General features: G+C 41.1%; 1 protein-coding gene across 4 annotated transcripts; it reads right to left on the bottom strand.

Annotated features, from left to right (window-relative positions):
• Nucleotides 1–9,430: 9,430 nt before the first annotated feature.
• On the bottom strand, nucleotides 9,431–20,685 carry gabpb2a (GA binding protein transcription factor subunit beta 2a). Of its 4 annotated transcripts, none has more exons than XM_014177237.2 (8): nucleotides 20,595–20,685; nucleotides 18,314–18,421; nucleotides 17,954–18,121; nucleotides 17,501–17,695; nucleotides 16,956–17,100; nucleotides 13,271–13,444; nucleotides 12,332–12,450; nucleotides 9,431–12,036 (listed from the first exon to the last, which is right to left on the bottom strand). In XM_014177237.2, exons 2-8 carry the CDS (start codon nucleotides 18,419–18,421, stop codon nucleotides 11,746–11,748), a joined length of 1,200 nt encoding a protein of 399 aa, XP_014032712.2. In that variant the 5' UTR covers nucleotides 20,595–20,685; the 3' UTR covers nucleotides 9,431–11,745. The 4 variants fall into 4 exon arrangements, with proteins under 4 accessions (XP_014032712.2, XP_014032714.2, XP_014032711.2 ...); XM_014177239.2 differs by having other exon boundaries at nucleotides 13,271–13,441; nucleotides 20,511–20,679; XM_014177236.2 differs by having other exon boundaries at nucleotides 20,511–20,679.
• Nucleotides 20,686–21,337: the final 652 nt, after the last annotated feature.

A 21,337-nucleotide genomic window follows, 5' to 3' on the forward strand; every position in this document is an offset into this window, starting at 1 on the left:
AAACACAGTGTTTTGGTGTCAACAGGTTTGTATTGTCTGTATAGGGGCAAGTTTTTAGGTCAAGATGAAAGTATTGTTATGATGTCACTGAATGTTTTGTCCGCTTCAGTTGCAGGTGAAATGCAGTTTAGTATTTATTTAATTTAATTATCTAGGTAAGTTAGTTAAGAACAAATTCTTAACTGACTTACCTTGGGAGCCCAGAGTTGATGTTAATGTGATGTCTGTTTTAGGAGTTTGTGGAGGAGCAACATAATGTTGCAGATGTGCCCCAGCTGTGGTGAGTTTGCTGTCATGTGTTCATCTATAGTAAAAACATTTGCTTTGAAATAATCTGCCCCTATATTGTAGTTATACAGATGTAGGACCTTGATAACCTTTTACTGCAGTGGGCTAAATCAGGGTCACACAGAATGTTTCTTGGTAGTCTTTAACAAATCTACTTTGAAACAAAAGTCTGCACCTCACACACATGGATATGGTCTTAAAAAAGAAGACACCTTTAGCATTTCAGATATACAGTTGAAACACTTTATATACACTACCGGTCAAAGGTTTTCGAACACCTGCTCATTCAAGGGTTTTTCTTTGTTTTTACTATTTTCTACGTTGTAGAATAATAGTGAAGACATCAAAACTATGAAATAACACATATGGAATCATGTAGTAACCAAAGAAGTGTTAAACAAATCAAAATATATTTTATGTTTAAGATTCTTCAAATAGCCCCCCTTTGCCATGATAACCGCTTTCCACACTCTTGGCATAGGAAATATTAGTTATTATGTGGATTATAATTTACATTTTTGTAGGGGTTGATAGGGCAAGTCAACTCTGAAATTTCCAAGTGGAAATTACAAACTTTAAAAGCCTTTTTAAAACTGAAATACAATACAAATTTCTCAGTGACAAAAGAGTGATCAAATTACGATCCTACATTGGTATGGTTTTTCTGAATCCTGCAGTTGTAACATAAAAGGATATCTTAATCTCATGGCATTAATGTATGCTTTAGCTTCTTATGTTGCACATTTGTTTCCAAACATTTCTATTTACAGGAGTTACTTTGGAAACCAAGGGACAACCAACTTCTCTCTGAGGCTGGCCTGTATCCGTCATGCTATGGAGGTGAGAAAGTGTGAATTTACCACCTTTTGTTTTTCATTTGATGTACATTTGTGTACTATTTCTAAATGTACTGTCTTGTTCTCACAGGCTCTGACATCCTCAGACAGTACCTCCCTTAATTACCTCACCCACGCTGGGAGGATGGTGTTGAGTGGACTGTCCAAGCTCAACCAGCAGGTAAACATTCACATAATTGTACAGCATTCATCAGACCAGATATATAGTTCCCACTGGGCTCAGACGTCATTTCAGCGTGTAGTTTTTAGTTACATTTGATTGAGTTGTCAACTAATGTGAATTCAATGTGAAATCAATAAAACAAATGTACCATGTCATTGGACTTAGGTTAAAAGTTGGGTGAATAAAATACGTTGATGACTTTTTTCAATTACAATCTGTTTTCCATGTTGATTCAACATCATCACATTACATTTTTGTTGTTGAAATGACAAGGAAACAACGTTGATTCAACCAGTCTTTGCCCAGTGGCTTACATTTAGGCAATAGTGATTCGTAAGATTTAGTTGAAAAGTTCCAATGTCTTACAAGCCAAACAGTCAGAATTACAGACCTGAATCTTTGAGTTTATGATCCAAGTTCTAAGGAATTTTATGATTGTTTTGTTTTGAGGATGTGAGGCAGTTTCAGCAGGCCTATGACATCCTGGTGAACTTCATTAATGAGCCAGCAAACAGGGAGCGACTAGAGCTGGAGATGGCTCTTGTAGGAGTAGGTTTACATACAAGCTTGAGCGTTAGCTGCAGGCACCGTCTGCTCATCCAACATCTACTCAATGAGACTTTCTAAAGTGCTTGTCAATGAAAATGATGTAATTATCTTATTTGTTCGACTTCAGATCAACCACATCAACTTCACGGATGTATTTTATGAATTCGTTCTACTAAGCCTTCTAGAAGGAAAAACATCTCTTCCAACATCTGTAAGTGGCCCTAATAATGTAAACATCCTGTTGTTTATCTACCCTATCCACACTGTAGCCATACCAGGTCTGTAGACACTCACTCATGTCCCCTGTTCCTTCTCCAGAGGCCTGGTACCTTCTTTTATCTGCTCATGGAAGTGATCATGAGGATTCGCCCTCCTGGAGGAGCCTGGACAGAGTCTGCTGGGAACTTCTACCTCCTCATTAAGGTGCATTTCTCTCTCTCTCTCTCTCTCTATCCTGAACTGTGTGTGATATTTTGTTCATCCTTATCTTTGTAGTTGGTCATTAAATAATAGTTGATGATGTGTCTGTTGTCGTCAGGATCAGATGAAGGCGTGGTTGGACTCCATCTTCAACCTTGATGAGTCCATCTATGAAAGCCCACAGAGGCTCTCGTGGCAGGTGATGGTGAATCTAGAAATGCAGGTTGACTTCCTCCTGTCCAGCCTGGATTAAGGGTCCCAAACTGAGCTGAGGATCCCAAACATAAAATAAAAGTATTTTGCATTTAAACATTACCTTTCAATCTGAAACTAATTTTACATCATGTCAAAACAAATCAAATCAAATTTTATTGGTCACAAACACATGGTTAGCAGATGTTAATGCGAGTGTAGCGAAATGCTTGTGCTTCTAGTTCCGACCGTGCAGGAAAATCTAACACGTAATCTAACAATTTCAAAACAACTACCTTATACACACACAAGTGTAGTTTGGAGGGTACTATGCTGTTAAATGCTGAGCTGTAATCCATGAACAGCATTCTTACAAAGGTATTCCTCTTGTCCAGATGGGTTAGGGCAGTGTCCAGTGTGATGCAATTGAGTCGCCGTGGACCTATTGGGACGGTTAACAAATTGGAGTGGGTCTAGGGTGTCAGGTAGGGTGGAGGTGATATGATCCTTGACTAGTCTCTCGAAGCACTTCATGATGACGGAAGTGAGTGCTACGGGGCGATAGTCGTTTAGCTCAGTTACCCTGTTGAAGCATGTGGGAACAGCCGACTGGAATAGGGATTGATTGAATATGTCCGTAAACACACCAGCCAGCTGGTCTGCGCATGCTCGGAAGATAAAGTAATCCTTCTAACCCACCCCCCTAACCCCGCCCCCCAAAAAAAATATAGATATACTATTGTAAAGTGGTTGTTCCCCTGGATATAGCGTCCCACCTGCGGGACAGAGCCAGTGAAATATCAGGGCGGAAAATTCAAAACAACAAAATGTCATAATTCAACTTTCTCAAACATACAACTATTTTACACCATTTTAAAGATAAACTTCTCGTTAACCTAACCACATTGTCCGATTTCAAAAAAGCTTTACAGCGAAAGCAAAACATTAGATTATGTTAGGAGAGTACATAGACAAAAATAATCACACAGCCATTTTCCAAGCAAGGACATGTGTCAATAAAACCCAAAACACAGCTAAATGAAGCACTAACCTTTGACGATCTTCATCAGATGACACTCCTAGGACATTATGTTACACAATACATGTATATTTTGTTCGATAAAGTTCATATTTATATCCAAAAACAGCATTTTACATTGGCGCGTGATGTTCAGAAAATGTATTCCCACCAAAACGTCCGTGGAATGTGCACATCAATTTACAAAAATTCTCATAATAAACGTTGACAAAATATATAACAATTATTTTAAGAATTATAGATAGACTACCCCTGGATGCAACCGCTGTGTCAGATTTTAAAATAGCTTTACGGAGAAAGCAAATTTTTCAATATTCTGAGTACATAGCTCAGCCATCACGGCGAGCTATTCAGACACCCGCAAAGTTCGGGGCAACCTAAACTCAGAATTAGTATTAGAAATATTCTCTTACCTTTGCTGATCTTCGTCAGAATGCTCTCCCAGGACTGCTACTTCCACAAGAAATGTTGTTTTTGTTCGAAATAATCCATATTTATGTACAAATACCTCCGTTTTGTTTGTGCGCACAGATCACTTCTCCAAAGGCATAATGCGCAAGTGCGGAACGAGAGACGAAAAGTCAAAATGTTCCATTACCGTACTTAGAAGCATGTCAAACGCTGTTTAAAATCAATCTTTATGGCATTTTTAACTTAAAATTGCGATAATATTCCATCCGGACAATAGCATATTCATTCAAGAAGTAAAAGAAGGAGGGGCGCGCTCTCGGGACCGAGGATATCCAATCCCTTTGTTGCCAGGCAGACCACTCAGAAACTGAGCTGCTATTATCTGCCCAGTGACAGGAAAATGCTCAAACCACTTTCGGAAGGCTTTGGACAGCCAATGGAAGCCTTAGTAAGTGCAACGTCCCCCACAGACACTGTAGTTTCGATAGAGCATCAAAAGAAGAACTACAATTCTCAGACTTTCCACTTCCTGCTTGGAATTTTCTCCGGTTTTTGCCTGCCATATGAGTTCTGTTATACTCACAGACACAATACTAATAATATGCATATTCTAGTTTCTGGGCCAGAGTAGTAACCTGTTTAAATTACACCTCGCTTAAGCCGGGGAAAAAAAGGTATTAGGTGAACAATAGGTAGGTAAAGAAATAAAACAACAGTAAAACGGCTATCAGTAGCGAGGCTATGACAGTAGCGAGGCTACATAAAGACACCGGTTAGTCAGGCTGATTGAGGTAGTATGTACATGTAGATATGGTTAAAGTGACTATGCATATATGATGAACAAAGAGTAGCAGTAGCATAAAAGAGGGGTTGGCGGGTGGTGGGTGGGACACAATGCAGATAGCCCGGTTAGCCAATGTGCGGGAGCACTGGTTGGTTGGTCCAATTGAGGTAGTATGTACATGAATGTATAGTCAAAGTGACTATGCATATATGCTAAACAGAGAGTAGCAGCAGCGTAAAAAGAGGGATTGGGGGGGCCACAATGCAAATTGTCCGGGTAGCCTTTTGATTAGCTGTTCAGGAGTCTTATGTCTTGGGGGTAAAAACTGTTGAGAAGCCTTTTTGTCCTAGACTTGGCACTCCGGTACCGCTTGCCATGCGGTAGAAGAGAGAACAGTCTATGACTGGGGTGGTTGGGGTCTTTGACAATTTTTAGGGCCTTCCTCTGACACCGCCTGGTGTAGAGGTCCTGGATGGCAGGCAGCTTAGCCCCAGTGATGTACTGGGCCATACGCACTACCCTCTGTAGTGCCTTGAGGTCATAGGCCGAGCAATTGCTGTACCAGGCAGTGATGCAACCGGTCAGGATGCCCTCGATGTTGCAGCTGTAGAACCTTTTGAGGATCTCAGGACCCATGCCAAATCTTTTTAGTTTCCTGAGGGGGAATAGGCTTTGTCGTGCCCTCTTCATGAGTGTCTTGGTGTGTTTGGACCATTCTAGTTTGTTGTTGATGTGGACACCAAGGAACTTGAAACTCTCGACCCGCTCCACTTCAGTCCCGTCGATGTTAATAGGGGCCTGTTCGGCCCGCCGTTTTCTGTAGTCCACGATCAGCTCTTTTGTCTTACACACATTGAGAGAGAAGTTGTTGTCCTGGTACCACACTGCCAGGTCTCTGACCTCCTCCCTATTATCTGTAAGGTCTCCCAATCGAGCAGTGAATTTCAAACACAGATTAAACCACAAAGACCAGGGAGGTTTTCCAATGCCTCGCAAAGAAGGGCACCTATTGGTAGATGGGTAAAAAAAAGCAGATATTCAATATCCCTTTGAGCATTGTGAAGTTATTAACTACACTTTGGCTGGTGTACCAATACACCCAGTGACTACTAATTAATCGTGAATAATGATGAGTGAGAAAGTTACAGACACACAAATGTCATACCCCCAAGACATGCTAACCTCCCACCATTACAGTAACAGGGGAGGTTAGCATTTCTGGGGTGTATGATATTTATACCTCTGTAACTTTCTCACTAATCATTATTCACGATTCATTCAGGATTATCACTAATCATGGTAGCATTCACATTAATGTAGAAGTGTTTAGAAACATGTTATATTCTTATTTACAATAAAAGTGACTCCAAAATGACACAATACATTATTTAACATTAATTTCTATAGGGCACAAAATAATCTGAAACACAACTAAAACAAAGAGCAAATGCATCCAACAACTTTGTAGAGTCACAAGCTTGATGTAGTCATTACTGTGCTATCAATATGGACCAAATACCTTTTACTACTTTAATACACATAGAAGTGAACTGTCCCAATACTCTTGGTCCCCTAAAATGGGGGGACTACATACAAAAAGTGCTGTAATTTTAAAGGGTTAACCCGATATGGATGAAAATACCCTCATATTAAAGCTGACAGTCTGCCCTTTAACCTCATAGTCTATGTATCATTTCAATCCAAAGTCCTGGAGTACAGAGTCAAAACAACAACATATTTGTGGCTGTCCCAATACTGTTGGAGCTCACTGTATGTGCATGCAATTTATCTTTATGAATAAAATACAGTAGTTATCTTCAATGGGTTTGGCCATTGATCTTTTGGCTAAAAGATAAGTCATCATTATCTCTGAAAGCTTTTTCACGTTGCTGCTACAAATATTTCAAATGTCTGAAATAAAATATAAAGTGATTTTCTTGGAAATATATAAACAACCACATTAGCAAATTCAAGGTGCTATTAGAAGCAACATTGAGTCACATTAAATCTCTCACGATCCTTGTGTACGATCCGAACATGTTAAAGTCAATTTAAACTTAATGTGCAGACAAAAGGGGAATGAGCAATGCACAAGAGGAACACAATTATTTTCTCCTCTTCATTATCAAATTATGTTATTTTCTGTGCTGTAGCCCCTTGGGAGAAATTTACATGCACTCTAAGAGCCATGGAGGGAATTAAGCATTTAACTCCTTCACGGGGGATTAGTTTAATTAAGATTTTGAAGTGAGGGTGAAATAGAGAAAACAATATTGTGGAGTTCTATAGAGTTATGGAGGAGCTCTGCAAACCAACATTCAATGGAGGTCCTGAAGAAAGCATCCTTTCTTGCTAATGTGGTCCGTGACATGGTCACATTAGCCATCACTTGTTTTGCAACTTATGGCTTCTCTCATATACAGTTGAAGTCGGAAGTTTACATACACCTTAGCCAAATACATTTAAACTCAGTTTTTCACCATTCCTGACATTTAATCCTAGTAAAAATTCCCTATCTTAGGTCAGTTAGGATAACCACTTGATTTTAAGAATGTGAAATATCAGAATAATAGTATAGAGAATGATTTACTTCAGCTTGTATTTCTTTCAATCACATTCCCAGTGGGTCAGAAGTTTACATACACTCAATTAGTATTTGGTAGCATTGCCTTTAAATGGTTTAACTTGAGTCAAACATTTTGGGTAGCCTTCCACAAGCTTCCCACAATAAGTTGGGTTGAATTTTGGCCCATTCCTCCTGACAGAGCTGGTGTAACTGAGTCAGGTTTGTAGGCCTGCTTGCTTGCACACACTTTTTCAGTTTTGCCCACAAATGTTCTATAGGCTTGAGGTCTAGGCTTTGTGATGGCCACTCCAATACCTTGACTATGTTGTCCTTAAGCCATTTTGCCACAACTTTGAAAGTATGCTTGGGGTCATTGTCCATTTGGAAGACCCATTTGCAACCAAGGTTTAACTTCCTGACTGATGTCTTGAGATGTTGCTTCAATATATCCACATCATTTTCCTACCTCATGATGCCATCTATTTTGTGAAGTGCACCAGTTCCTCCTGCAGCAAAGCATCCCCACAACATGACGCTGCCATCACCGTGCTTCACGGTTGGGATGGTGTTCTTTGGCTTGCAAGCATCCCCCTTTTTCCTCCAAACATAATGATGGTCATTATGGCCAAACAGTTCTATTTTTGTTTCATCAGACCAGAGGACATTTCTAAAAAAAGTACGATCTTTGTCCCCATGTGCAGTTGTAAACCGTAGACTGGCTTTTTTATGGCGGTTTTGGAGCAGTGGCTTCTTTGTTGCTGAGTGGCCTTTCAGGTTATGTCGATATTGGACTCGTTTTACTGTGGATACTTTTGTACCCGTTTCCTCCAGCATCTTCACAAGGTCCTTTGCTGTTGTTCTGGGACTGATTTGGACATTTCGCACCAAAGTACGTCCATCTCTAGGAGACAGAATGCGTCTCCTTCCTGAGCGGTATGACGGCTACGTGGTCCCATGGTGTTTATACTTGCGTACTATTGTTTGTACACATGAACATGGTACCTTCAGGCGTTTGGAAATTGCTCCCAAGGATGAACCAGACTACAATAGTTTTTTCTGAGGTCTTGGCTGATTTCTTTTGATTTTCCCATGATGTCAAGCAAAGAGGCACTGAGTTTGAAGGTAGGCCTTGAAATACATCCACAGGTACACCTCCAATTGACTCACATGATGTCAATTATTCTATCAGAAGCTTCTAAAGCCATGACATTTTTCGGGAATTTTCCAAGCTGTTTAAAGGCACAGTCAAGTTAATGTACGTAAACTTCTGACCCAGTGGAATTGTGATAGTGAATTATAAGTGAAATAATCTGTAAACAATTGTTGGAAAAATTACTTGTGTCATGCACAAAGTAGATGTCCTAACCGACTTGCCAAAACTATAGTTTGTTAACAAGAAATTTGTGGAGTGGTTGAAAAACTAGTTTTAAATGACTCCAACCTAAGTGTATGTAAACTCCTGACTTCAACTGTATGCAAACAGGGGTTACAGCAGCAGGCAGAAATTACATACCAGAAGCATCTATTACACAGGTTATTGTAGGGTAATCTGAATGTTGCTACAAAAAAAGCAGTTCTCCCTCGTATAAGAGTTTGCATTTATTTGATTCTTAAAAATAGTCCATAAACTTCTCTTGGAAGAAAAACAAAAAAAACACAATACAAAACTATCCTACATTAGTTGTTACACATTCATTCTTGTGGCAAGACCATCGTTTCTTTTCTTCTCAAAACTGTCAAGAGGAAAGTCCCTGATAGTGTTCTGTCTACTGTATCCCATTAGAGATCTGGATTTGGTATATTCCATTGTAGTCTTTATATCAGAATGTTTTCAGATGCTTTATGGTAAAAGTCAGATCAGACAATCCAAAGCTTCACAATACAGGTGACTTCACTGCAGTGCCAGGAATAGCTGTGTGACATTGCAAATCCCAAACAGTTGGAGAATTTGGCCTACATGCATCAAATGAGGGAAGTTAAAGGAAAACTCTGCCCAAAACAAATATTTTGGTATTTGTTTCATCAGTCCATTGTTGAAAGAAATACCAAAAAGATCGTTTTGGGGTGTGGTTTTCCTTTAAAATGTGGTTGCGGGACACCAGTGTGTGAAGGATCTTGACTACAGTGAGGATACAGAATTAGAGAGTCTTTGAACCCAAGATCCACATAATTTGCTTGTATTTTATTTTCAATTATGTTATCCAGGTAGGCAGTACAAGTGAAATATCACCTTACATAAATGAGTTAGAAAAAGGAATGCATTTAATAAAGCTTCAACGTCACCATGTGATACTCTACAGTCGTTTCACTTTCTGTATTAGCAGCAAATCGACTCATTTGAGGGTAAGAAATATAGATATGATCCCTGTTCAATTTCATTTCACAGACCAGATCAGTCTGTTAGTGTAGTGCCACCTGCTGGTCAATATGGAACAATGTCTAAAACAAAAAAGGAGGAAATGGTACAGAGCCACCAGTTCTCCATCTCTGAGAAGACCGAAGTTATTCAACAAAACACTTCAAAGCATGTTCCAGATACCAGTTGTAACATTTTAAAAAGGTAGTTTCATAGTTTTTAAATCAAAGCAAGCAAAGTCCACACTAAGTCATTCATGGCTCGGTCAAGTGCCCTTAACTGTGAGAGCAGTAGCGATAAACCCGTCAAATCATGGTAAATGGAATTATTTAATAATTTGGTGCATACATGTTCACCTATACAATCTGGCAAAGAGATGCTAAACTAAAAAGGGACGATGTGCTTAGAACTCATAGGCAGTCCACATTCCAAAGCATTCAGATACACTTAAAAATACAATTTTATATGTACATAATAAAAAGGCTTGCTGAGAGCTTATAAAAAAATATCATACTCGTGGAGAACATCGACTTCTCAAAGGAAGAAAGCGGTCTAAGTTTACAATGGGTGAGTGGAGACCGCCATAGGAACGGTATTCCAGCAAAACAGCAGGCCTCTTCCGCCAAGTAAAGAGGTTGTCTGAGGGGATTTCAATTCTGAAACGCAAAACTGTGTGGTGTATTTCACCCACCCAATTAGCCATGGTGGAAAATTAATTATACAAGATGTACTCTCAAAAACTGACCAAGGATCAGTGTACATAAACGTTATTTTAATGTTCAAATTGGTGTGTGTGTGTGTTAATATCTGTCGCTCAACATGGTTAAACTCAAATTGTTGTTAGACCCACTAAAGTCATTTTAAACCTGGGCAAGAGCATCCGATACATCAGAACTTCAGATCCACAATCTGAACTCTAATTTCAGTGGAAATCCCATTGACGTCAACGCAAAATGTAGGCACAACTTAAATCAGCTTTGGCATCTCAAGTTTAGATTGGGCCCTTAGTGAATAGCAGGCAGAGATTACTTTCCTATAACACCCTTCAACCCTGAGAGATGAATGTTAACCCAGAAGTTGTCCACATTCTCATTCAGTTTGGGAGAAGACAAAAACGGCACAGTAATTGTAGCAGAAACAAGTGCCGGGACATGAGAAATAGTCATTGTCAGAAGGACACAGCAATCTGAAAGCCTTATTCCTGCCTGTCTCCAGCTTTGGGGAGTGGGACTCCTAGTGATTAAAGCCACAGGGGCCTTGAAACGGGAGGAGGTTATTCTTTGTATTGACATCGGGGGGTGGCTTTTGCAACAGTAAACCTATAATCACCGCTGCACTCGAAGTGGCACGGACCATAACAACCACAGAGGACAAAGCTAACGTGGTGCCATGAAAGTCAAAACACTGCAATTCCCAACTTTGAAACAATTCCTTATTACATTGTGAATGCGGAGTCCAATAAATGCTGGGAATGACTGTTGCCAACTGCATGCCCTGTCATTTGTCCTGTAAGACGATTCTTTTCAAATAGGTATTCTTAAATACAATTCCCATTGCAGTGGAGCCCATGATGGTGGGTGGCAGGATGGAGGAGTGAGGCAGAGGGCAACTTAAGACCTGAAGGAACTGAACAAAAACAAACAAAGTGTTCTCTCCACAGGGTGGTCCTCTGGCACCATGGATGGACATGTCTTGGAAATCTTATGATATGTAGTTGGCAACATGAAAATGTATTTCCCACACCATTGACATGTCTCAGACACCATAGACAGAGACTGAGTGACCCGTTTCTCTCAGACAGCATATCCGTTTTTCAGGCAAGAAACCTTATCCACAGGCTGAGCAGGTCCCATTCCGGCTCCTCAACCAACCTGTGACACACCTCCTCCTATTCAGCTCATCACGTCGCTACTTGTTAAAAAAAAAAAAAAACATGATTGAGGGAGAGAAAAATAAAAACTACTGAAACGGCAGAAAGAGTAAGTAAATATAGTACAAAAACAAAACATAAGAAAATCAGAAGGGGAAAAACTTAGAGCTATGAAAACGCTGATAGCCTGCCCGGTCGCCTGAGTTCGTGTCCATTTCTCCTTCCATCAGTGACATCAGTCTGTCTGATGTTATGAGATGACCTCGGTGTGGGAGGGCACCGACTCCACCAGCATCACCTGCTCCTCGGCCGAGTCCAGCTCCTCCGTCTTGATGATGATGTCTCCCTCCTGGAGCACCACCACCTCCTCCTCCTCCTCCTCAACCACTTCCTCCTGCTCAGAGGTGCCGTTGGTATGGCTGTGCGACATGGCCTCCAGCTTCATGCGGTACTGCTCTGCTTCCTGCTCTTTGCACATCAGCTGCTGCCGGTACTCCTGGGCTTTCCGGTTGGCCTCCTGCAGCTGCCTCTGTAACTGCTCCTGGACAGATGGATGGAGAAGAGGAGAACGGGACAGAAAGGTCAGACAGAAAGGTCACACACTTGCACTTCACTTGTGCCAACTGCACAGTATCAAAGTACCAAAATTATCTAAAAGGGTTTGTTTTCTAACTTAAGCCACCCAAAAATGTCACAGCAGCGTCTAGAATCTCTAGAGAAATATGCAATACAAAATAAATTAACATAACATTTTGCTTGAGTCAGAAACCAGTTAAATGGCAGAAGCATATGAGTTCAATGTGTTGCACAAGAGAAAATGTGTCCCCCCCGCCGACCGTGTCTCCAGACTCCATGTGGTTGGCCGAGGCCTCTAGTTTCCTCTTGCGGGCAGGCGGGGGCTGGGGTTCCTCCTCAACCACCTCCTCTATCACCTGATTGGCTGGCATCGCCAACACTGCAAATCAACAGACAACAACTCAGAGCCTAAAGGAACATAGTATCGAACAGGACTATTAGGTTAATTAATAAACTACATTAATGACGAAGTAGTACACAATGTCCTACAAAGGAACTAGAACAAAACGATCTGCCAGAGAGCTAAAAACTGTTGTCTGCAAATACACGGTACAACACTGTCACAACAATAAGGTTTCTTGTAGGTTAAGTGAACATTCCACCATGTGGCTAAACTTACCTACCGCTTTAATGCTGCGTTCATAAAGTGAGAAGATGGTAATTACCAGTTGTGAAGTCACAAATACTGGTTGGATGCATTCACGTTCTTTGAAGTCGTTGAGAAAGGCCGATTGGCTAATGGCCAACAATCTGTGTCAACCATATTAACAGATTTATAAAAAACTTTTGTTGTTGCATTTAACTGACAAATACTGTTAGAGGTCATTTCCTTATTAGGTGACGTCAGAGGTAAGCATGTGGGAAAGGTCAGAGCTGAGGGATGACAGACAAGTTTCCTACTAGTAATTACCAGTTGGAGGGGCGATAGTGGATTTTCCCAGTCGTACAGTATGTGGTAAGACCACCTTCCCACTTGGTTATGAATGCAGCATTAGAACACCAAGTGCTGGTTTCCCAGACCCAGAAAAAGCCTACTCCTAGACTCAAAACAGCTATCAATTGAGATTCTCCACTGAGCATGCTTTTTCAGTCCGAGAGTAGGGTCCAAGAAACTGTTCCCAAATGGACAGAGGCTATGGGAAGTGGCTACAGGCTGAAATGCGCATTGTTAAGTGACCAAAAGTGAGACGTTCTCTTACTCTGTTGTCCATGCTGCATGGTGACAAAGAATGGCTGACCAAGCCCTCCAGTCTGCAGGTTACCGTGTTGGTCGGTCACTATGGTGATAACCCTTTGACCTTGCTCGTTCACCATGTGCTGGATGCTGCCGGGGTCCAAAGAATTGGCTGCTATGGCTTCCTCCGAGTCACCTGCTGTCAGACAAGGGGTCAAACAGAGGGAGAGCGGGGGAAAAGGGTTAACTTTTAGTGTCGACCGTCGTTCTTGTATTAGGAAATAGTTCATGTTTAAGCCTATATACAGCACCAGTCAAAAGTTTGGACACCTACTCATTCAAGTGTTTCTGTATTTTTACAATGTTTATGTAGAATATCATCAAAACTATGAAATAACACATATCGAATGTAGTAAGCAAAAAAAAAGTGTTAAACAAATCCAAATCTATTTTAGATTCTTCAAAGTAGCCACCATTTGCCTTGACAGCTTTGCACACTCTTGTTATTCTCTAAACCAGCTTCACCCGGTAATGCTTTTCCAACAGTCTTGAAGGAGTTCCCACATATGCTGAGCACTTGTTGGCTGCTTTTCCATCACTCTGCGGTCCAACTCATCCCAAACCATCTCAATTGGGTTGAGGTCAGGTGATTGTGGAGGCCAGGTCTTCTGATGCAACACTCTATCACTCTCCTTCTTGGTCAAATAGCCCTTACACAGCCTGGAGGTGTGTTGGGTCATTGTCCTGTTGAAAAACAAATAATCCCACTAAGTGCAGAATTCTGTGCTAGCCATGCTGTTTAAGTGTGCCTTGAATTCTAAATAAATCACTGACAGTGTCACCAGCAAAGCACCCCAACACCTCCTCCATTCTTCCCGGTAGGAACCACACATGCGTAAATCATCCTTTCACCTACTCTGCGTCTCACGAAGACACAGCGGATGGAACCAAAAATCTCACATTTGGATTTCCATCACTCTAATGTCCATCTCTCGTGTTTCTTGGCCCAAGCAAGTCTTTTCTTCTTATTGGTGGCCTTCAGTAGTGGTTTCTTTGCAGCAATTCGACCATGAAGGCCTGATTCACAGTCTCCTATGAACAGTTGATGAGATGTGTCTGTTACTTGAACTCTGGAAAGCATTTATTTGGGCTGAAATTTCTGAGGCTAGTAACTCTAATGAACTCTGCAGCAGAGGTAACTCGGGGTCTTCCTTTCCTATAGCGGTCCTCATGAGAGCCAGTTTCATCATAGCGCTTGATGTTTTTGTGACTGCACTTGAAGTTCATGAAATTTTCCAGATTGACTTGACCTTCAGGGCTTTAAGGAATGATGGACTGTAGTATTTCTTTGCTTATTTGACCCGTTCTTGCCATAATATGGAATTGGTCTTCTACTAAATAGGGCCATCTTCTGTATACCTCCCCTACCTTGTCACAACTCAAGGAAAGAAATTCCACAAATTAACTTTTAACAAGGGACAACTGTTAATTTAAATGGATTCCAGATGACTACCTCATGAAAATGGTTGAGAGAATGCCAAGTGTGTAAAGCTGTCATCAAGGCAAAGGGTGGCTACTTTGAAGAATCTCAGATATATTTTGATTTGTTTAACACTTTTTTGGTTACTACATGATTCTATACGTGTTATTTCATAGTTTTGATGTCTTCACTATTATTCAACAATGTAGAAAATAGTACAAATAAAGAAACACTATTGTTGCAGCAATTTTGTCCCCGGTGAATTTGGAGATGTCACTTTATAGTAACAATCCTATTATACATAGCACAGTCCGCATCCGGAAGCAAATGAAAGTCCATTTTGACGTTAAACCAATATCATTCCTGCTTCCTATTGCCAGGAATCCCTCCTTTGCCCCCTCTAACCTTGACAACCCCTTTAAGCAATGGGGAGAGCTTGGGATCAATACAATAGGAGATCTCATACATACATACATACATACATACATACATACATACATGGACCGTTGCCTCCTTTAATTTGCTGAGGGAAAGTAACTTTTTCAGATACTTACAGATTAGAGAATGTTAGAAAACATCTTCCGACATTTGGAAACACTAAACCTTCCATGTTTGTCGGATGCATAAAAATGTGTCCCACCTCAGGCAAACTGATCTCTCATCTATATGACGCTTTTCAATCTGTTAGTGCACCTTCTACAGATGCCATTAAGACAAAATGGGAGGAAGAGCTAGGGACTACATTTCTGTGGCAGACTGGGAAGATAGCTTGGAGTATATCCACACCTGCTCCATTAACTCCAGACATCGTCTCATACAAGTCAAGGTATTACACAGATTACACTATTCCAAAACCAAACTGCATAGGATATTTCCTGATACATCCCCTATGCGTGATAAATGTCATGCTGTGAAGGGTCCACTACTCCACTGCTTTGCCCTATGCTCTAACTTTTATGGTTGTTGGTGTGGAATTTTTTAGGATCCTCTCTGAAGTTCTGGACACTTAAATTGACCCAGACCCGCTTCTGATCATTCTGGGAGTGTCAGAAACCGTAAACAGATTAACCAACCCCCCAAAACAACTAGTCTCTTACAGCCTCATTTCAGCAAAAAAAATGTATCTTGTTGTTTTGGAAAAGGAAGGAAGTTCCCTCTACCAAATTATGGCTCAGCGATTTGGCAAACACTACACAGATATATTCTGAGCAATAAATGATCAACATTTTATCAAATCTGGCAGTCTCTCCTCTCTTATTTGGACCATTTGGTGCTGTGAATTTGTACATTTTAATGCACTCTCACTTGTGATATTTTAATCTACCCTTGGGCGACATGTGCTTGCCCGGGGGGGGTGGGATCCTCTTCCTGTATGTCGTATTTAGTTTGTACCTATAACTCTGGGTATTTTCGTATCCATCTGCTCTTTTATGTTTATATAAGAATTGCATACGTGTCTTTTCTATAAAATACCTATATACCATTCGTGTTCAATAAAAAATATTTGAACAAAAAAAAAGAAAACCCTGGAATGAGTAGGCGTGTTCAAACTATTGACTGGTACTGTACATATTTTGGACTGTACTTTGTGGCAGTCAACGTGTGGGCTCAATCTTCTCATTTAAATAAGCATTACATACAGAAGTAACAAGGTAAAGCGCAAAGGAATTGAAGCTGTGAGAAAGCATTTCCGTCTGATCGGTGAGAATCAATGTTTCTTTTCTGCATGACCTTTGATTCCCACATATATCACATTGTGGTCACTACCCCATTGTGTGGGACCACACAGCATCAGCAGACCCCATCAGTTTATGAGATCAGAGTGATAAAGGCCAGGGACTAGGCACTAGACTAGAGGAAACAACGAAGCGTCGGGCATTTTTCTCTGAGGCAGGGGGATCCTTGAACAGATGTAGCCGTTAACTGGAGAAACCAGGTCATTTTTACCCGACTGGCTGGCCTTTTCTTTCCATAACCAGTGGAGGCTACTGAGGGTAGGACGGCTCATAATAATGGCTGGAGCAAATGGAATGGTATCAAACACGTGGATCTATTTGATACCATTCCACTCATTCCGCTCCAGTCATTACCACGAGCCCGTCCTCCACAATCAAGGTGCCACCAACCTCCTGTGTTTTTAACATCCACAGACCAGTCATTTCAAATAGTATGAACCCTAGCCTAAGTGAAGGAGGTTTGGTGTCTGTGTGTTTATAAACCCAGTAGCTACCCGAGTTGATGTTGTTGAGGAGGTCCGCCAGGTTGACCACACCCCCCGGGAGCCCTGGGATGCCCTGGATGATAAACTGAGGCTGGGCCGAGCTCCCCGTCATGCCAGCTTCTGCGTTCATGTTCACCTGGTTCTGCATTCCCTCCTATAGACAAACATTGTCAACAACACTATCAGAGTACGTACGCATGTGTGTATGTATGTATCAGAGTACGTACGTATGTGACAGATTTCATACATGTATGTACGTACATGCTCTGATAGTATGTATTCTGACACACACAATAAGAGTTACTACAAACAAAGGAGAGGACAGTTGTGTAAAGACCTGTGGTGTATTGAAATAAGAAGCAATGCAAAAACATCTGTATCTGGATAATTATGTAAATGCATTGTAATCCTAAAGGAGCATACTGTCAAAGAAGTTTAAAATAAGAAACACATTTCTGGAGAAAGTCCTTAGGTACATTTGTCATTTTTGGAGTCTAGAATAGTGCATGGAAACCTTCTTTCAACAAGACTCCACATACAACTTAAGGTCTTACCTGTAGTAGGAGCATAAGGTCTGGATTCTGGATGTCTCCTGCGATGTCAAACGGCGTCTTATCGAATTTACTGAGAGCGTGAACATCGGCGCCATGTTTGACAAGCGTCTCTGCTACCCTTTGGTGGCCATTCTGGGCAGCCCAGTGGAGAGCAGTCATCTTCAGCATGTCTTTGGCATTAATGTCTGCTCCACTCTGTAGAGTGTGACCCAGGAGAAATGAAGGGGACAGGGTAAGACAGCTGGCAGATGACAGTTTTTCTGCTGTCTTCGCACATGTATCCACTTTTTCTAGTGTACTTAAATTTAAGAAATGTTGGTCAGAGAAAGAGTAGGACTCTGTATCTGAAAATGGCCTCTGGTCAAAAGCAGTGCACTATATTAGGAATTGGCCAGTTCAGGCCCTAAACACACACAATAAAAAGCTAAAATCTTAGAGAAGAGACACGTGTACCCTGACTAATAGATCCACGATGACGTTGTGGCCCTCTGAAGCAGCCATGTGCAGAGGGGTCCTGTCCACTTTGGTTCGGGCATCCCTGCTGACGCCTGCCCTGAGCAGCACCTCGGCGGTGGAATAGTGTCCGTGTTGGGCGGCCAGGTGCAACGGAGATGTGCCCAGCTGCTCAGAGTGCCAAAGAGAAAGAGGGATAAAGAGTCAAACACCAGAAAGTTGAACCAGACTGGCACCTCAGACAATGTTTTACATTTAGATTACACAAACCAGTCAAAACCCTGGGGTGGGTAACACTAGTTAAACTGAAGCAGATAATGAAAATTACCCAGATAGAGAAGGTAAGAGAGGAATCATTACCCAGTCTGTGGTGAAGGGAGCCCCATTGGCCATGAGTGTCCTGACTTCATCGTCCTGGCCTTTCCGTGCGGCCTCAAGGAGCCGCTTCCCCAAATCCACCAGCGACATCTGAGACAACACAATTACAAAGATTGCTGTATTTGGCCCTGTGATTGTACACGTATGCAACTGTTGCAGTATGTTTACACTGTAACAGGTAGGCCTGCCTACCTGTTACAGCTCATGTAGTGTACACATAAATAGGGCCCTGTGTTTTGGTTAATCGTGTCACATTAACTGGATTTTAACCTTTTATCATCAAACTGTCCCCTTTTCTTTATGTCAGATGGTCCAGCATCATCCTCAGAGAATTGCTTTAATCTTTGGTCTAATTCTCTTTTCTGAAAAATACTTAAAATAAAAGGTTAAAATCCAGGTCATATGACATGATTTACCAAAACACAGGGCCCTACTTAAGTATGTACTTTTATGCCAACTTTTGAAACTCAATAATGGGTTAGGGTACTCATGCATTTTTGGCTAACTTAATCAAATGAGAGGACTCTGCCCTGTACATATAATTACAAATGTATTCGCTATGCTAGATTAATTTTGTTAAACAGAAATCACCATGGGAGTATTATAGTAGTAATGGAACTTACAACTTTGACTCATCACATATGCTGCGGTTACTGTTAATCATCCATCCTGTTTCCTAGTCACTTCACCCCTACCTATATGTAACATAATCTACGTCAATTACCTCGTACCTCTGCACATGGATTCGGTACTGGTTACCACATGTATATAACAAAGTTATCGCCTTACTCATTGTGTATTTATTCATCGTGTTACTATTTTTCTCTCTGCGTTGTTGGGAAGGGCACCTATGCATCTCACGGTTTGTCTACACCTGTTGTTTACGAAGCATGTGACAAATAAAATGTGGTTCGATTTACATCTTGGCGTTAGTAATGTAAGAAATCAATCGTGAAATAGACCAAAAAAACACGGCAGCAAAGGGGGCGCGCGTTCATTCTGTGGAGTGTCTAGGATACACGTCTCTGGAGAAGAAACTGGTTTTTATTGTTGCTGCAGACTCGTGCAATTTAGGCGAATGAGTCGAGCCAATCCCGGATACATGCTTATCAGACGTCCCATTTGAGCACAGCACAATTCATGTTGTAAAGTAACGAAGTTAGTGGTTATGCTACAGATCTAACGTACATCACTCGAAACCCTTTGTTATCGCTCAATGTTGATATGAGTGATGGTAGTTTTCCATAACGTCCAACAGGGAATAATAGGCTAGTTATACTGTTGAAAATCGCAGGTATGCATCCGTAAACAATCACGCAGTGTGTTGTTGGACACAAAGTAAAACGTGATTAGCTTGATGTGCACTTTTTTGGTTGTCGTTATATTGTAGCTAGCTGGTTGGTTTACTATTACTACATCATGAAAGCCCACTATAAGATGGGGCTCTCTTCATAGCAAAAGCGTGAGGATGGAGACGATGAGTAGCCATCTTATACGCCTCGGTGGGGAAAACGAACAAGAGGCGGCCATGTGTTACATTATCCGTTAAATCATTCACCTACATTATTTAACAACCACGAACGACATTTAAATACATGACAGGAAACTCTTTGATATTAAGTTGTTGGTTTTCCGGGGGAAGTCAGAAATTCCTATTTTACACGAAGAGAAAAAACTACTTCCACATCCGGTTAACAACAGCATTCTTTCTCGCACGCTTCATCAAATGGTTTCGCGCAATTTTTCAGATTTTAAACGATCGATTAATTCACAATTGCTTTTTGTCAAAGAGATGCCATCACCTTTACCGTGCGAGTATTTATACAATCTCCTATGAGCCTGATGGCGCCAGGTTTGTTATCTAACCAACCATGTAGCTAGTTAGCTAACGTTCGCAAGCAATAACTTCATATACTGGCTACGTTAACGACACTTAAAGTATGAACACACACTTTCAAGAAATTGGAAACTTCTACAAACTGTTTTGTGCGCGTGATTAATGTGGATTTTCGCACAATGTCCCAACTTCGAAACTACCACGTTGCTGTGTTACTCGGTCTCGTAACTAGCCAGAGCTAAGATAGTTAGCTGTTATTAAAGTTATCCAGGCATTAGCTAACGTTAGCTAGCTGGAGGCGGAATCCCGAATGGACGCAAGCTAACGTTGTGTAGTTCTTACCTCAATACGGCTTCAAATGAATGCTCTTAGGCTGCAGACATAAGTTCCTTGACTTTACCCAATTATTTTGAATGTTCTCCTCACCTTAGATAATGAAAATAAATTATATTTTTGTATTTAAACGGATACAAAGATGGCGGCAACTCGACACCGGAGGTGGAAATCGAGCTTTTTGAACCCTCTTGTGGGCGGGCGAATGAAAAAGTAGCAAGCCCTTCAATGGCCAATTAACCCATTACTGTAAAAAGGCGATACTGAATTAACGCTGTAAAAAAAATATGAACGCAACTTGTAAAGTGTTTGTCCCATGTTTCATGAGCTGAATTAAAAGATCCCAGACATTTTCCATGTGCACAAAAAGCTTATTTCTCTCAAATTTTGGGCACAAATTTGTTTACATCCTTGTTAGTGAGCGTTTCTCCTTTGCCATGATAATCCATCCCCCGGCCAGGTGTGGCATATAAAGAAGCTGATTAAAAAGCATGATCATTACACATGTGCACCTTATGCTGGGGACAATAAAAGGCCACTCTAACATGTGCAGTTTTGTCACGCAAAACAATACCACAATGTCTCAAATTTTGAGGGAGCGTGCAATTGGCATGCTGACTGCAGAAATGTCCACCAGGACTGTTGCCAGATAATTTAATGTTCATTTCTCTGCCACCTCCGTCGTTTCAGAGAATTTGTGAGTATGTCCAACCGGCCTCACAACTGCGGACCACGTGTTTTCTGATGTCAACCTTGTGAACAGAGTGCCCCATGGTGGCGGTGGGGTTATTTTTTTTATTTCACCTTTATTTAAACAGGTAGGCTAGTTGAGAACA

The sequence above is a fragment of the Salmo salar genome, chromosome ssa27, assembly GCF_905237065.1.
Source record: "Salmo salar chromosome ssa27, Ssal_v3.1, whole genome shotgun sequence".
NCBI classification, from domain to species: Eukaryota; Metazoa; Chordata; class Actinopteri; order Salmoniformes; family Salmonidae; genus Salmo; species Salmo salar.

Excerpts from the sequence above, each read along its gene's own strand:
- gabpb2a (XM_014177237.2), bottom strand. The coding sequence starts at position 18,421 with ATGTCGCTGGTGGATTTGGGGAAGCGGCTCCTTGAGGCCGCACGGAAA. Across the intron at positions 17,696-17,953 it reads TCGTGGATCTATTAGTCAGG|AGTGGAGCAGACATTAATGC; the intron begins GTACACGTGTCT and ends CACACTCTACAG. Across the intron at positions 17,101-17,500 it reads ACCTTATGCTCCTACTACAG|GAGGGAATGCAGAACCAGGT; the intron begins GTAAGACCTTAA and ends GTTTGTCTATAG.